The 16,800-nt window shown below is 36.0% G+C and overlaps 2 protein-coding genes across 2 annotated transcripts; both read left to right on the top strand.

The window, feature by feature from the left end:
* Positions 1 to 4,006: 4,006 nt before the first annotated feature.
* Positions 4,007 to 6,113, top strand: LOC105764611 (protein NUCLEAR FUSION DEFECTIVE 4). The gene is made up of 2 exons (XM_012583255.2): positions 4,007 to 4,607; positions 4,742 to 6,113. Exons 1-2 carry the CDS (start codon positions 4,128 to 4,130, stop codon positions 5,852 to 5,854), a joined length of 1,593 nt encoding a protein of 530 aa, XP_012438709.1. The 5' UTR covers positions 4,007 to 4,127; the 3' UTR covers positions 5,855 to 6,113.
* A 1,315-nt stretch (positions 6,114 to 7,428) lies between these two features.
* On the top strand, positions 7,429 to 15,446 carry LOC105764609 (hypothetical protein). Its single transcript, XM_012583254.2, has 12 exons — positions 7,429 to 8,240; positions 8,344 to 8,454; positions 10,224 to 10,310; positions 10,404 to 10,441; positions 10,519 to 10,600; positions 11,183 to 11,289; positions 11,451 to 11,607; positions 13,237 to 13,329; positions 13,433 to 13,556; positions 13,822 to 13,864; positions 13,981 to 14,163; positions 14,239 to 15,446. The coding sequence occupies exons 1-12, from the start codon at positions 7,818 to 7,820 to the stop codon at positions 14,969 to 14,971; spliced, it is 2,181 nt and encodes a 726-aa protein (XP_012438708.1). The 5' UTR covers positions 7,429 to 7,817; the 3' UTR covers positions 14,972 to 15,446.
* Positions 15,447 to 16,800: the final 1,354 nt, after the last annotated feature.

Genomic DNA, 16,800 nt, shown 5'->3' with positions numbered 1-16,800 from the left:
TTACATGCAAGAGATTTTCTAGCCAAAAGTTTCAAACTCTCCAAGCTCCCCTCTTGGCTGTAAAAATCGATTCATGCATGAATGGAGAAGATGACCATTTGTTGTATTTTATTTTTTATCGTTAATTTACCTAATTACCATTTTACCCTTACCTAACTTTAAAAATTACTCAATTACCAAGCTATGCACATCCACTATCACATTTAATGGTCTAATTACCATATAAGGACCTCCACTGTAAATTTCCATAGCTATTTAACACCTTTAGCTAATAGAACACAACTTTCACATTTTATATGATTTAGTCATTTTCATCAAGTTGAACATGTAAATGTTAAAATTTCTTAACAAAATTTTTATACTATAATTATATCATGCTGTAGATATTAAAATGATATTAAAATAAATTTCTGACTTTGAATTTGTGGTCCCAAAACCACTATTCCGATTTCACTAAAAACGAGCTGTTACAATTGCTTTGTGGGAAGTCCTGCGAAAATTGGCTAGGCTCGTTGCAGATGTTTGCGTGGCTTTAACATTCTTTTGTAGTTGTAATTGGTGGAACATTTTCAAAAAATATATAGTGTTTCAATAATTGTAAATAAAAAGTTATAAATAATCAAAAGTTATATCAATTGATTATTAACTAAGAGTTATCATTGTTGGGGATCAACCCAATTAAGCAATGAACAAGTAAAAATAGTGAAAGAAATTGAGAAATTGAACACACAAATTTAACGTGAAAAAACCCTTCAAAGAGGATAAAAAACCACAGGTAAAGATAATTTTACTATAATGACAAAAGAACGAAGAGTATAAAAGATGTAGATAAAAACTAAACCCTAAAAACCTGAAAACAAAGAACCCTCAAAACGTAAACACAAAATTCTCTAAATGTGTTATGAGTTCTAATATCTAATGAGTGTTTTTTCTAAGGTTTAAAAGAGCGTATTTATAGGCTAAATTTATAGGTCAAATAATAATAAAATAATCTAGACTAATCAGAGTTTGATTGAAACAAATAAACAGAGTTTAACTAGAAGATTATTTATCAAATTTGACTGAAATAGGAGTCATACTTAATAAATCTCCACCTTTACTTATATTTCAACAATGCCATCATTGCCAAAGCTTGCTACGGGCCTATCTTGAACTATGCAGAGAATTAATTGAGTCGAATTTGTGCTTAGAAACTGAAAGACTTCTAGCCTTCGACTTGTACACTGCCAAATCAAAACTAACTCGAGTCTGATTTTCACGAACACAATGCCCTAACTTTTCAATACCTACATCCTAAAAAGAACCCCTCTTCAACAAAACGGTCATACATTTTTCCCTCCTATGACCAAGTTACCTCTGCTCCAAACGAGTTGACTTCGACTCCGTAATGGACGAGGGACATCAAATTTCACTGGTCATTGTAGAACCTTCCAGAATATAAAGACTGCCAATTCTTTTACCTTTTAACAAAATGAGAGCTCTACAAGATACTTTAATGCCGCTTGACTCAGTGTTGATTCTGCATCCTTTCAAGTCTAAAATACTCAATGAGATGTGATTCTTTCGTAAATCAGGTACATACCTAACATCTGAGAGTGTCCTAATCGTCTTGTCGTGCATCTTAATTTTAACAACACCAATACCAATTACCTTACTGGATGAATCGTTTCCTATACACACAACTCCACCTTCAACTGAATTGTATGTAGAGAACCATTCTCTATTGGGACACATGTGGAAAGAACATCCTGAATCTAGGATCCACTTGGACGTAAGCTTAGAGTTATCAATCATTGGCACTAACAAAAAATCATTATCGTTTTCATCGGCCAAATTAGCACCAGCTACATCTTCCTCGTTACTTTCAGCAACTCTTTTATTTCGCAGTTTATAACAATCTGCTATGACGTGGCCTAACTTTTTACAATAGCGACACCTTTTGTCTCATTTCTTTGATGCTACCAAAATGGAAGCTTGCTTATCTACCTTGCTATCCAAACCAAACTCATTGTCGAGTTTGTCTTTACTCAACAAATGACCCTTCACATTTTCGAACGAGAGTTTGTCTCTACCATAAATCAGAGTCTCCTTAAAAGACTTGTATGAAGGGGGTAAAGAGCACAATAATAGCATAGCCTGATCTTCATCGTCAATCTGAACCTCAACGTTCTTTAAATCATTTAAAAGAGTAATGGATTGACTGATGTGATCTCTGAGAAGCTCACATTCGTTCATGCGAAACGTAAATAGAGGTTGTTTCAACACTAAACAGTTAGCCAAAGACTTAGTCATATAAAGAGTTTTTAACCTTTTCCACAATGCGGATGAGGTCTTCTCCATCAATACCTACTGTAATACCGTATTTGCAAGGCACAACTGGATTGCAGACAATGCATTTTCATCAAGTTCTTCCCATTTCGTTTGATTTAGATTCTCAAGTTTTTTTCCCGATAACAACCTTTTTCAAGCCAGTTTGAACTAGAATTGCCATCATCCGAACTTGCCACAGATTGAAATTTGTCTCACCATCAAACTTCTCAATTTCAAACCTTGTTGCTGCCATCTCTAAACGGGCTGATCTATGAAAATTGAACTAGCTGTAATACCACTTGTTGGGGATCGACCTGATTAAGCAACGGACAAGTAAAAATAGTGAAAGAAATTGAGAAATTGAACACATAAATTTAACGTGAAAAAATCCCTCCAAAGAGGATAAAAAACCACGGGCAAAGATAATTTTACTATAATGGCAAAAGAACGAAGACTACAAAAGATGGAGATAAAAACTAAACCTCGAAAACTCGAAAACAAGGAACCCTCAAAATGTAAACACAAAATTCTCTAAATGTGTTATGAGTTCTAATCTCTAATGGATGATTTTTCTAAGGCTGTAAAAGAGCCTATTTGTAGGCTAAATTTATAGGTCAAATAATAATAAAATAATCTAGACTAATCAAAGTTTGATTGAAACAAATAAACAGAGTTTAACTAGAAGATTATTTCTCAAATTTGACTGAAATAGGAGTCATACTTAATAATCATATTTGATAGTGGTTAATTATGTCACTTAAATTAAAAATTATATCACTTTATTATTAATAATAAATCATGATTATTCAAGGATACATTTATTGAATAATTATGTTTATTGTTAAAATATGTGACTATCAATTTAGATAGTTGTGTTCCTATGAAAAACATGAGACCTCCTATAAATAGGAGTGAACTTTCATTTGTATGACGAAAAAAAAAAAAAGAAACAAAGTTTTTTTTTATTCTCCTATCATATTTTATATTTCTAGATTGTTTTATAAAGAATTACTGTAAAAATTGATGTCCTTAGTATGCTCTGGTTAGTGGACTATCTCCGTCAGTACAAAATGTAGACAATCATTAGATTTCATTGTATCCTCGAGGTTTATTTGTCAGTAACTTATTTACATACCATAATATTGGTGGAGTCGAATAGAACCTTAAAAAAATGAAATTTATACATGTCTTGAAGCCTTCATTAATTTATTATAAATTTATGTTTATTGTTAAAATGAAATATATTTTAATTAACATACATGATCATGTCATCTCATGTAAAATAGTTTATAATACTATTCAAATTTTAATAATTTTTCCACAAAATTTATTCATGTAATACATTCAAAATATTATAAATATATTATCAATATAATTTTAATTTCACCTTTTTTAATTTTTAAGTTAAATTTAAAAATTATTTTATGCAACTTAAATCAAATTAATTAAAAAAAATTTAAATCAAATTAAAATAAATTACATATTAACTCAAAATTTCTGGACACAATTCAATGGTATTGACGTGTTAAGGGTACCAAGATGTTTTCTGAGGTGGCACGGCTGAAGCACAATCTACTTACAAATATCGCAAACAGACAATATATCAGACAGAATACTAGTAGTCTAGGGGTAAGTTGGGATGGGCGATTGAGTGCGGTGCGTATAACTTACTTTTTATCTTACTCTAGAATATGGCTAAGTATATTTCACCATCACCAGTTGCTAAAGGTACCGCCCATCCAACAGAAGAGCAGAACTCATAAGAGTGACGGATGATTGAGTACTCAATCATAAAAATCGATCAAAGTTAGCAGCCGATGGAGAGGCTGAATCTGAAACACAAGCTCGGCGATAAATGGATTTCAACCCTAGCCAGCATATGGATCCAGTGCACCAGCGGTTCACTCTACACCTTCTCCATCTATTCCCCAATTCTCAAATCCACCCAACGCTATGATCAGTCAACCCTCGACACGGTTTCCGTCTTCAAAGACATCGGTGCCAACTGCGGCGTCCTTTCCGGTTTCCTCTACACTTTCGCCACTCCATCTAACCGCCGCAACGCTTATTTTGGTGGACCCTGCTTGGTCCTCGCGGCTGGTGCTATCCAATGCTTTATGGGCTACTTCCTCATCTGGGCTTCCGTGGTTGGATTGATCCCTCGCCCTCCGGTTGTAGGGATGTGCTTCTTCGTGCTTTTGGCAGCGCATGCTCAGACTTTCTTTAATACTGCTAACGTGGTCACTGCTGTGCGGAACTTCCCTGATTATAGTGGCACTGCTGTTGGTATTATGAAGGTATGATTCTGGCTTTGGTTCTCGGATGCTGTTAAATCTTGAAAATTTCAATTTGGGTCTTGGATAACTCTGATGTTCTTTCTTATTTATTACGCTTTTCAATGTTGCACTTCTTATCTTCCCCCTTTTGATAGGGGTTTGTGGGTCTGAGTGGAGCAATATTGATTCAATTTTATGAGACTATATTCCACAACAAACCCACTTCGTATTTGCTGATCCTGGCACTGTTGCCTACCATCAATTCTTTGCTGCTTATGTGGTTTGTGAGAATTTATGACACAAAAGAGCAAGAGGAGAAGAAGCTTCTCAATGCCATTTCATGTGTTGCTCTGCTACTTGCAGCTTATCTTATGGCTGTAATAATAGTGGACCACCTCTTTACTTTCCAATTGCTTGTACGGATCGCTACTTTTGTGGTTCTTCTACTGTTACTTTCATCGCCACTGTGCATTGTGCCGAGCCTGAGAGCAAGGGAAAAAGATTCTTCCGTGATTCATCAGAGTTTGATTTCTGAGGGGCAAAGGTCTGATCAAGAAATGGAGGTTCATGATACGAGGGACTCACTGGAGGAAGACAACCTTAATCTTTTACAAGCCATGGCCAGTGTGTACTTCTGGATTTTGTTCTTTGGCATGGCATGTGGCATGGGGTCGGGGCTTGCCACGGTGAATAACCTTGGCCAAATAGGAGAATCTCTTGGTTACTCCAACTTTGAGACCAACACTTTGGTTTCCTTGTGGAGCATCTGGAATTTTCTAGGCCGGTTCGGGGCTGGATATGTATCGGATCATTTCCTGTATGTTAAAGGATGGGCAAGGCCATTGTTCATGGTGCTAACCCTGTCAAGCATGAGTGTTGGTCATGCTGTGATCGCATCTGGTATGCCTGGTGCCCTATATGCTGGTTCGATACTGGTGGGTGTTTGTTATGGGTCGCAGTGGTCTCTGATGCCCACGATTGCTTCAGAAATATTCGGGGTGAAACATATGGGAACCATATTCAATGCCATCACGATAGCCAGTCCAGTTGGATCGTATATTTTCTCGGTGAGAGTGGTTGGGTTTATTTATGATAAGGAGGCGTGGGGATCAGGTTGCAGTGGAACTCATTGCTTTATGTTATCGTTCCTTATTATGGCATCTGCCACCTTATTGGGTTCTCTTGCCGCTTTAGCCTTGTTTTTCCATACCAAAAACTTTTATAATCAGGTTATACTCAGAAGGCTGCTACATTCCTTGAGGGAGTAATTCACCTTAACATAAGAACCCTCTGGTTGAATGTTTTTGGATTGCTCTTCAATTAATTTAATGCCCCTACATAACATGAGTGCAGTGAAGAAGGGACATTGAAACCACTGTTTAATCCATTGCCCCAACTTGTAAGTTTTTAGAAAAAAATTCATGCTAATCCTTTTCAAAGTTTGCCATATCTAGTTATAAAGGATTGATGGTGGAAATTTGAATTTTGAGGCCTAGCCTTTGCTTAAATTTTATGCTTCACCCTAAATGGTGTTAAACTGTCTTAATCCACAAATTGAATTTAACTCAACTTGTATAACATTCTATAATTGGAGTTCAAAGTAAGAAAAAAAGAGAGAGGCTTTTGAGCCTCCCAAGCAAAGTAGTCAAACCTTTCCTTTCCTTATTGATATGGGGCTTCATCATCTTTACCTACTCAGTTCCTATGCATTTGATGCGATTCGCATTATCCATCTAGTCTTGTGATGCTTCTTTATAAACAAGACAAGCATTCAATCTATTAAGTGAAGAAATTGAATTCGAATTCAATTTCAAGTAATTTTATCTCCCACCTTTAATATTATATATATATATATATATAACTTTACTAGAGTAGTTTGTATTGTATGCTTCAAGTTTATTCTTTAATGTCATTATTTATTTTTAATTATTAAAATTTGCAATTAAACCACAAGTCAACCACAAATGAGTTTAAAGTTAAACCTAAAATTGAGTTAATCATTTATTAGGTAATAAGTAATGATTATTTGAGCTCAAACCATTGATGGAATTGAGTTTCAACTTCAAATTTAATTTCAAACTTGAATTTTAATTTGAATTTGAGTTTTATAATATAGGATTACTTTGGTGCAACCTATCTAATCTATTCAATTGAAGCACTGTTATGGGTAACAAATCTTCAATCTCAACCGTTAAGTACTACGTGAAACAAATACTTTATATTGCAAACCAAGTTAGAGGGCATTGTCGATAAAAGTTGCCATCCGACTTTACATAATATATATAATCAATGTAATAATGTGAGTTTAACCATTATATTTTATTTTTGAGGTTTTTTTTTATATTTAAAATTGTTGAAATAATAAATTCATCGTTAGTCGAGGGTGGTGATAGGAGTAGTGAGTCTTTGATTATAGTTGGGACGCCAAGAGGTATGTGCATAATGATTGTGGTTTCAATGTAAATGTGAAGGCTTGATTTTTTAAAATTTGGTTTTAAAATTTTTTTAAAATAAGGAAAATGATTTGATGCAATAAATCAAAGGTTTGCTTTTATAATTTAAAGAAACAAATGAATTAGGATAGTTTAAATTTATTATTATTTCAATTTTAAAAGTTACCATAAAGAGTTTTTGAGAAAAATGAGACAAAGGTATGATATAAGGTAGGGGTGGTTTTGTTATTGTTGATTATAACTGTTGGAATTAATAATAATAATAATAATAATAATTTAAATTAAAAGCACGTAATATTAAACTGAATTTTTTGTTTTAACTTCAGGTGGGTGGGTAAATAATGTAAATACAAATTTCTCTAAGGTTAATAAACCCGAAACAGAAGATCCAAGCAAAGACCCAGGCTTTTGTTCATCCCCAAATTTCTCCATCCTCGCTTTCTATTTCTCCATCGGCTTCCGTTTCTCCTTCCAACCAAACAGAAACTCCCCCGATTTATTTATTTATTTAAAAAATGGAAAATACAAGTGAATGGAAGGATGGTTGGGATCTAGGGTTCTCCTTTCTTCTTCACTCCTCTTAACCCAAGCAAGCCTCCTCTCAATAAAATCACCCTAATTCTATTTCTTTTCTTTTTTCACTCTTTTTTTTTATATTAAATAAACAACAATAAACTAATTTCCCCTTTTCTCGCTTTCTTCAAAATGGAAATCTCCTACACTTAATCCCACCGTAACTACCCTAAAACCCTCGTTCCGATCTCACCCTTTCCCCACCATGTCCCTCGATTCTTCCCCTTCCCTTCCGATCCCTTCCGACCCACCTCAAAACGATACCCTTCCTCCCCAAAACGACACTCCTTCTACCCAAACCCCCGACGCAACCCCGATCCCACCCTTGACCAGGAGCAATCGTCCCTCCCGCGCTTGTACAATCCGAGCTTCCCAGAGGCTCTACGCCCAGCAACAGCAAGCCGCCACCGAGCGGCGGCAGAAACAGGCCAAGAAGGACCAGCAGCACAACCACCACCAGCCCAAGCAACCCAAGGACGACAGTGATGGTTCTTCGTCGCCGCAGCTGCAATGTGGCGGTAATAGCAAGATCGTTACACCGTTAGTGGCGCCGCCCGAGCCATCGCAGTTGCCTAGGTGGACCATTCGGTCTATGTGGGAGTTAGCTTCCGTATTTAATTTCTTGCATGTAAGTTTCCAATTTGTTGTCTTGTTTTGTTCTGTTCTGTTTCTATTCATTCATTATGTGGCTTTGCTTTTTGTTGGGAGCTTACGGGCTTTGAGCGTAATAGGTTTTCAGGCCGCTTTTGAATATAGCTGTGGAGTTCTCAGCGGAGGAGTTTGAGACAGCGTTGATTACTCCTAATGATACTTTGGCAGATATTCATATTCCTTTGTTGAAGGTTTCTTCTTTTTCTCTTCATCTATTCAAAAGTATGATTTTATTGTTGGGTGCTTTAAAACGTACCCTTTTCCGTAGAGGTTTTTCTCTCTCATGTTTGTTGGTATTACTTTAGTTCTTATTGAGCCAATTTGGTCTTTGTAGAGACTAGAGTCCGACTTTTCTCTTAGGCGATTCTTTATTAGTTTGAGTGCCATTTAAGTGTATAGATTAGTGCTAAGTGTTTCTGAACATGGAAGAGTAATAGGTGGATAGTTATGTGTTTCAGAACATGGTAGAGTAATAGGTGCATAGTTATGGAATCTACTTCTTGAAATATGGCTTTCTTCAGCTAAGAACATTATTTATTTATGAAGCTATTGGCATGCAAGTCTTTTCATGGGATGCAGTTATAGGAGCTATTTTACTTTATACTCAAGGATCTGTTTTACTTTTATATTCAAATGCTAGGATTGGGCTCTCTTTGGGTGCCATAGGTGGTGTTGAGCCCCAGGAAATGGTTGAATAAAACATGAATAGACATTTTTCTTCTTTAGGCTGGTCTTCCTCTTCTCAGTTCTCCGATGTGTTATATCAGATCAATGAAGTTAAAAAGAACATGGACACAGTTATATGGATAAGTTGTCTTCTTTGGAATATTCATAATTCAGGATATAGGTTCTCACATGATAACATTTGATTTTTCGTCAAAAAAGGATGAACTCTGTGTTATTGGTTGAAATCCCAGAACATGAACTCTGTCTTTTTCTAGATCCTGGAGTATGTTATTTGCTTAGAGTAGTATATGTCTTGGCTTACAAAGACCTAGGGTATGAAGAAAGATTCGTTAAGCCAGCTTATCTGGATTGGGTTTTTTGACATGAGAAAGTTGGATGAAGTATGGTGAAACATCAACAAAGAGAAGTGACGTCATGTTACCAATGGTTCTATTCAGCATTGTCTTTTTTGTGGATTTATGGCTTGATGACACTTTGGAAGCTTATGAATGAGGTGACACTCTAATGGAAGGAAACATGGTGAAATGTGTCATTGCTTTGAATGATGATACCTGGAGTCAGTAAGTGGGTGGGAAGGAGCTTCACTGGGTTTTATGTTCTTCAAAGGTTAGCCGTAGCTAAACACTGATTAACTGAAGACTTTTCTGGAAAGGAATGCAGGTGGCCTCATGTATGAAAATTAAAAGCCTTAAGTGACATGAAGTAGGTGCTTGATGGGAACTACTGCTGGTAACTGAATTAAAATTGCCAGTGGTATGATTCTAAATCCTAAATTGTGTTCATCTTTGAGTTGCATGGAAATTGTTTATAAGTTGTGGTAAGTTGTATGAATTATTGGACTCTCATAACATGTAGTCTGATTGTATGGATCCAAACATATTTTGTAGTTCCTGACTTCCAGCTGCCTTGTTTTGGTTGCCTGTAGCCATTGTGTCTTCCATCTGTATAAGACAGTTTTTGGGGCAAAATGTGCATCAGAAATTTGTTTGTAGTTTGTGCAGTTGAGTTGTTAAAAGGAGATACTTTGCCCAATGAGTGACTGTGAACCCTAAAGCATTGTGGCTCTTTACATTTGTCTGTGATTAGGGAAAGGAGTTCTAGGTTGGTACTTATAATTACCAATGGACTTGTTGGGCAAGTAATATGTAATTAATGTGGGTAAGACTGTTTCTACTGGATTTGTTAACTTAAGTGGCTTGCCTGAAAACAAATACATTAAAAATATTTTTATCTGGAGCTGCAATGAGTTATCAATATACTTTCTCCATTTCAGGCAATCCCTCCAATTACTCGGATGCCCCTTACACGTGATACCTGGGTTACTGTTCTTTGCAGAAAATTAAGAGACTGGTGGCATTGGGTAACTTGTCATCTCTAGTCCTTTATTCATGTTTAATAATATGTGGCATGCATGCTTGCTTATATATACACACATTGTTTTGGATGTTTGCAGGTTGCTGATGGGGATCTTCCCATTGTTGCTTCACATGGGTGAGTTGCTATGTACTTTTGGAATATTCTTTAACATATAATGCTGTTAGTGTTTCTAATGAATGCTAATTTGTTAGGACGGAGATTGAATTATACAAGTCGCTTGATCCTGGAGTTCGTGTTGTGATCCTGAAAGCACTGTGTGACATTCGTGTTGAGGTATGATCATCATCAATAAATTGTCTTTTTAATCCCATTTGTAAATGCTTGATGCTTCTCTTATCTTGATTAGGACTTTGATTTCTATTAGTAATATATTATAAGTTTGAGGGCAGCATCAAGTCTATACATGTAATGTTGGGGACACAAAAATCTAAATTCGCTATTATCACAAATAAGTCCCGAGTGGCTGAATTCCTTAGCCCAGGTTTGGATGGTTGGACACCACCTGTGGCACAGTTGGATTTTATCGAATATTGATGCGGTAACATACTGGTCTGTATGGCTTTTGCTGTATGTGTCTAGAGTTGTTATCATGAAGTTGAAGGCTTCCTTCTCTTTTAGTTCCTCATTTTGTTGAAGGAATTTTGATATCAACCTAAGTAGTAACTCCTTGACAATGACTTTTAGATCCAAATGTCTGATTTGATCTTCTATGTTATTTAAAATGCTTCTTATAGTTAAGTTGTTCAGCCTTTTCTGAATGGTTCATTACTTGGAGGGATTGCTTTCTTTTCGAATTCTGTGTGATCATATCTTTGGAGCTTACTGAGAGATGAAATATCTGTTGTCCTTTTGCAGCAAGATGACATTCGAAGCTACATTGACAACTCACTTAAACATGGTGTTCAACTTTCAGCCTTTCGTAAAGAACGTATCGGAGGCGATTCTCAGGGAATTAATTACTGGTAATGTCTTGGGCTTATCAAAAAGCTTCTATCTGTTACCCCTTTGTAGCTTGTTTGGTTCGAGTGTTGCACTTGTAGACTACTTATGGCAGTTTTTTGTTGTGAACATTTCTCTGCTGGCATTGTTGTGTAAGCAATTTTTTTTTCTGTTGTTTGCACAGGTATGAAGATGATGCTGTTGTTGGTCATCGCTTATACCGTGAAATAAGGAAAGTTGAGTTGAAGAAAGCAAAGATGAAAGGTTCCCATGTTCCTAACAGTGCAACATATCTGTGGGAAACAGTTGCAACAAATTTCGAAGAATTTCAAGATGTTTCTGTAAGTTGTGTGTGTATTTTATATAAGTCCTTTTATGTGTTTGTGGGTTTATTAGGCTGTTCATAATGCATCACTACATTGAAACTTATAGAGCTTTCTTTTGAGCAGTCTTTATTGAGTTTGCATGGTTCATTATATCTGATGCTTCTTGAAAGTTACCAGTATGATGAACATTCTGATGGGGTTTTCAAATAGAAAAATGGCCATATAGATTCATGCACCGGAATGTCTATTTGCAAGAGGAACTTGGCTTAAGCATTGATGTTAGACCATATTGTTTCTCTCTCTCTCTCTTTCCCTCCACGCGGCTCAAAAATCCAAGCTGAGGATGGTACATGTCTTTGTAGCAAACAAAACCTTCATAGTAGGCAGGTGCCCTCTGTGAAAAACCCTAAAGTTGCTCATTTAAGGTAGCTGCAACCAGATCATCACCCTCTATAACAATGCATGCTAACCCTATCATCTAGCAAAATCCAAACTTTTCAATACAGTGGCAATTCCATGTAAGTTGTTCATTTAAGGTAGGTACGGTCAAAATATCACCCTACGCAACGGTGCATGCTAACTCTATAATCTAGCAAAACTCAAGCTTTTCAATACAACAGCAACCTCATTGAGTTGGGTCTCTGGGGTACTGATTTTTGGGACTAACTTTGCAATGGAAATTTGTGGAAGAAATGGATAAGGAAATTTCCACTGACATTGACAAAGGATTTTGAAGTAAATAGCTATGTTATTGAAGTTTTATTCTACTAACTTTGAAGTGGTTGGAGATCCACTGGAAGAAATAGTCATTAGAGAAGGATAATGGTTTAAACTATAGCATTAACAATATAGAGTAGGGCACTGGGTGTTCAGTTGATATTATGGGCTTCATAAGAGTACTCTGTTGTTCTGCTTACTTCCGAAGTTAGATATAAGGTAGGAAGCAGCCCACATTCATTTTACTGAAGGCTGTTTTCAGACATGTTTTCTGTGACTCCTTGTTATCCAATCATCTCTTGTTGCTTTATTTTAAGGCCATAACAAGCATAATGATAATAGTATTCTGCTCTACAATAAATCCAAGTTGATGTTTACATAACTACCTTGTGGTCCTTGCCTACTTGTACAAAATTTCTGAGGAGTTTTCGTTCATAAGTTATGTACTAGGCTGGGTTATTGTTGGGGTATATGTTCTATAATTATAGATGCCATTATCAGCTTTGATCCATGCATGTCATTGGCACCGAAGTTCCCTGAGCTTTACCTTTTCTTTTCTTTGTGGAGTGGCACGGGGATCATAACAGAGACAATTCTGATTGAGACGAAAACTTTCTTTTTCTGAGTCACTTGCGTTGCCTATATCTTTCTCAAGACCTCTAAGCAATAATGTTAAATTGTTGTCATTGAAAAAAAAAAAATCTTTAGTGGCATATTGGACGTAATCTTATCTATTATGACATGGTCATACAATTAAATTTTGTCATTCAGAAGTTCGGATGACAAAGATGTTCCGTCCAGTTCTACTGTTGAAGAACAGACTGAGTTTTGTGTCAATCATCTGTTTTTATTTGCTAGAAATGCAAAGCTTCTATAGCGTTTATTTGGTCCTTTTATTGATATTATCTGTTTCATGTGCTTCCGCAGGAGAAACTTTTTGCTAGTAAAAATAGAACAGAAGCTTCACTAGGGAAGAAGTTAAAGAACGACATGCTTCCTGAGATTGAAAAGGAACACAAGGTACATAAAAAGTAGCTTATTATCATTTGAGCAGCATCGCAAAACTGTTATCCTTCTCTTGAGGTAAAAATTGTTTCTTAATCCAATTCTTCCTTTTGCCCAGAGGAAGGAGAGGTTACTGAAAAAACAACATAGGCAAGCTCTTCTTCTTGATAACTTCTTGGCTGTTGATGGGCTTGGTCCAGGACGCTCCCTTCGTGACAGAAAACCTGTGACTTACACATTTGGTAAGGAACTTTAATGTCCAACATGCCTTTCAATTTTTAACTGGATTTTTGTCATTTAGTAACCGGAGATTCAAGTTTTCCGGTGGTTTTTTTTTTTGGTTCCTAGCCATAAATACTGACAGTATTAAACTGACTTATCTGGGCTTGTTAGTGTTCAGATTCTGGGTAGATGCGTTTACCTGAATTGATATAATTTCTTATAATTGTGCGTTTAGATTTTGATAAATGCTTTTCTAAGCTGACATAGTTTCTTATAATCTTGCAGATGATTATGATCGGTCAATAAATGAGGCTATTAAGATTACCAAGTATGTAATATATAACGTAGACATATTCCTGAATACATTGATATGATTTCCTTGCAATGATCTGGACTTGTTTCTTCTGCCTTATATGTGGTTTCTCACTGTTGACCATGTGTCAGGCGGAAAGCACCATCACCAGATCCTCTCAATGGAAGAGATGTTGCCAAATCTGAACCTTCTGTGAACGGAAAATTGAGCGGTCCTTCACATGGCTCTGAACAGGACAGTTACAATCTACCGTCCCCCAAATCTCCTGAATATGATGATTTTGATGACAATAAATCTGGGGAATTGGATCGTAGGTATGATACTTTATTCTTGAATGTCTCCTATTGATGCTGTAAAGTTTCATCTAATTTTTGTATGATCCTTTGTAGCAATCGACGGAGGCAGAGACCTCAACGATATTCAGCGAAGGAATTCGTTGAAGCTGTTTCGGATAATGAGGCTGACTTTGACAGTGATGATGATATAGTTGGAGAAGCAGTATATGATGAGGAATACCTAAGAAAAAGAAAACAGAGAAGGCAATCCAGCAGCTCAGAAGGAGACGAGGAGTACCGTTGGGAAGAAGAAAATGCTGAAGATGAGGAGGAGGAAGAAGAGGATTCATTAAGTATCAGTGAGGACAGTGATGAGGCCCCAAAAGTCAAGAAGTTGCCAGGCCGTACTCGGAGGGAAACTAAGCTAAGGTCAGTGGATGAGCTTCAATCAGGTCTAAGGCGTAGTAAAAGAGCCACCAGAAATCGTATTAATTATAGACAGTATGAGCTGTCGGAATCTGAAACAGAGTCAAAACCTGAAAAGTCGAATCCATCAGATGAACACTCGGATGCAAGTGAGAAAGAGGAGTTTTCAGAAGGAAGTCAAGATTCCAATGGCAGTGATGATGAGCAGGAAATGAAAGTTAATCCACCTATGGAAGGTAACTCTGATCCAGTAGAGAAAGAGCAAAGCCAGGCACCTGAGCAATCTAGTGGCAGTGGGCAAGATGAAGCAGATGGTGCACAAAAACGACGCTTCCTTGACCTAAATGAGCTTGCTCCAGGTTCTGGTTGCGACGATGGTCCAAATACAATAATGAAAGATGAGGATAGAAATGATTTCTAGAGGTGGTGTGGTGGGGAGCAAATGTTGTAATTTTCTCCTGGGGGAAGCGAATTGTATGATAGTAAAATTTATAAATTTTGCGAAAAGCCTATCGAGGAAATTATGTTGGGGCGTTCCTCTGAGGCTTCTTCACTCCACCTGGATGCATATCCCTTGAGGGCTTGCAGCAGGGAAGCAACACGCTGAGAGTGAGTGAGTGAATGAGAAAGAGATGTGTAGATTAGGTAGTCATATTTTAGCATTTGTCTACATTGAAGAAGAAAAAACCTACGGCAGTGTGGGCGACGGGGGTTCAGGAGATTTTAGCTTTATCCACTTGATGTACAATAACCCTTGACAAATATTTGTAACTGAGAGAAAAAAAATGGTTTTAGATGGGATGGTCTAGCCCTGTAGTGTGATTGGTTTTAGTATCCTTTACTATTATTATTATTATTATCATCATCCTAATGGAACCATCTTTCGTCTTTTCTTCTTTTTTTTTCTTATTATTGTAACGGAGCCATCCTCTGACAAAGTTATTTAGAGTTTCCTCCTTCAAATTCCCTGTTTTGTTGTTTTCTTAATAACTTTCCAGCCTCAAATTGGAATGATGTTTGGAGGAGCTAAGGTAGATCATTGTACCTGCGTCCGTTTGAAAGGTTTTCTAAAAATGAGCGTGGGCTGGACAAGTTTGAAAAATGAGTCAACATTTAAGTCTCTTCCATGTATTTTTTAAGTTTGTAATATGTTTTATTATATCTTTTTTTATAGTAATATATAATAGTGTAATGTAAGTATATTAAAAAAAAAGTTAAGATGTTTATCTATATAATTTTAATAAACGAAAAATTGTATAAAATTATTAAAGATTAAATTAAAAATAATATAGTTCTTTTCTTTTCAAAAATTAAAAAAATAATGACAGATTTAAAATGAACTTGGGTAATTATTTACAAATATGGATGGACTTGGATAAATTTTTAAACTTATATTTTAAGCCAGGCCAAGTTTGATAAGTATAAAGTGTGTCAATATTATGTTTAAGTCTATCTTGAACCCGGCCCAACTCAACCCATAAATACCTTTACACTTAGACGATTGTATTAAATTTGATAAACCTAAAAAAATAACATGGGTATGAATAGACAAATGTGTTAAAATTTACGTGCTAATTTTTTAAGATATATTATACAATGCATATTTTCTCCTTAATTTAAAATTCTCATGCCTCGTTTAGTTGTATAATAACATAAGGAAAAGCTTATTCATTATATAAGTGTTAAAATGGCTTGTTATAACATAAGGAATAATTAGTATAATGTCTGATAGATATTTTGAATTTATCACATATACATTCTACTTCCCCGAAACAAAACCTCCCTTTCTCTACTTCTCTAAGTCCTCAAAGAGCTCTAATTAGCCTACTCTAGTAGCTCATTCTCCATCAATAAATGATAAATTTTTTAGGACAAACTTGAAGATAACATCTCTATCGCCAAAGGGTGGCTCGAAGTTTCCCCTTCTTTCTCCTAAAAGGCAAATGTACGACATTAGCTTAAGCTTCTCTCATGACAACAATAACTTTAGGAGAAGGCTTCACTAGGACTAAAGCACGAGAAGGATTGACAAAAGCCACGCTCTTTGCAAAATAAGAAAGAAGATGCTAGAACAATGGAAAGAAAAAAATAAAAAAAATTTAGGCTTAAATGTACTTTTGAGTTTATACAAGGCTTTTGGCGACATACCCCTCCCTTACTCTAAGCGACATACCAAAGAGCTCAGTGTTCAAGTGCTCATACACATGCTAAAGAATGAAATCAAGAGGTTTCTTCTTTTCTCCAAGCATA

The sequence above is a fragment of the Gossypium raimondii genome, chromosome 12 (genome assembly GCF_025698545.1).
Source record: "Gossypium raimondii isolate GPD5lz chromosome 12, ASM2569854v1, whole genome shotgun sequence".
Classification (NCBI taxonomy): domain Eukaryota; kingdom Viridiplantae; phylum Streptophyta; class Magnoliopsida; order Malvales; family Malvaceae; genus Gossypium; species Gossypium raimondii.
The sequence above is the reverse complement of the archived record's forward strand: the minus strand, read 5'-3'. Positions and strand labels throughout refer to the sequence as shown.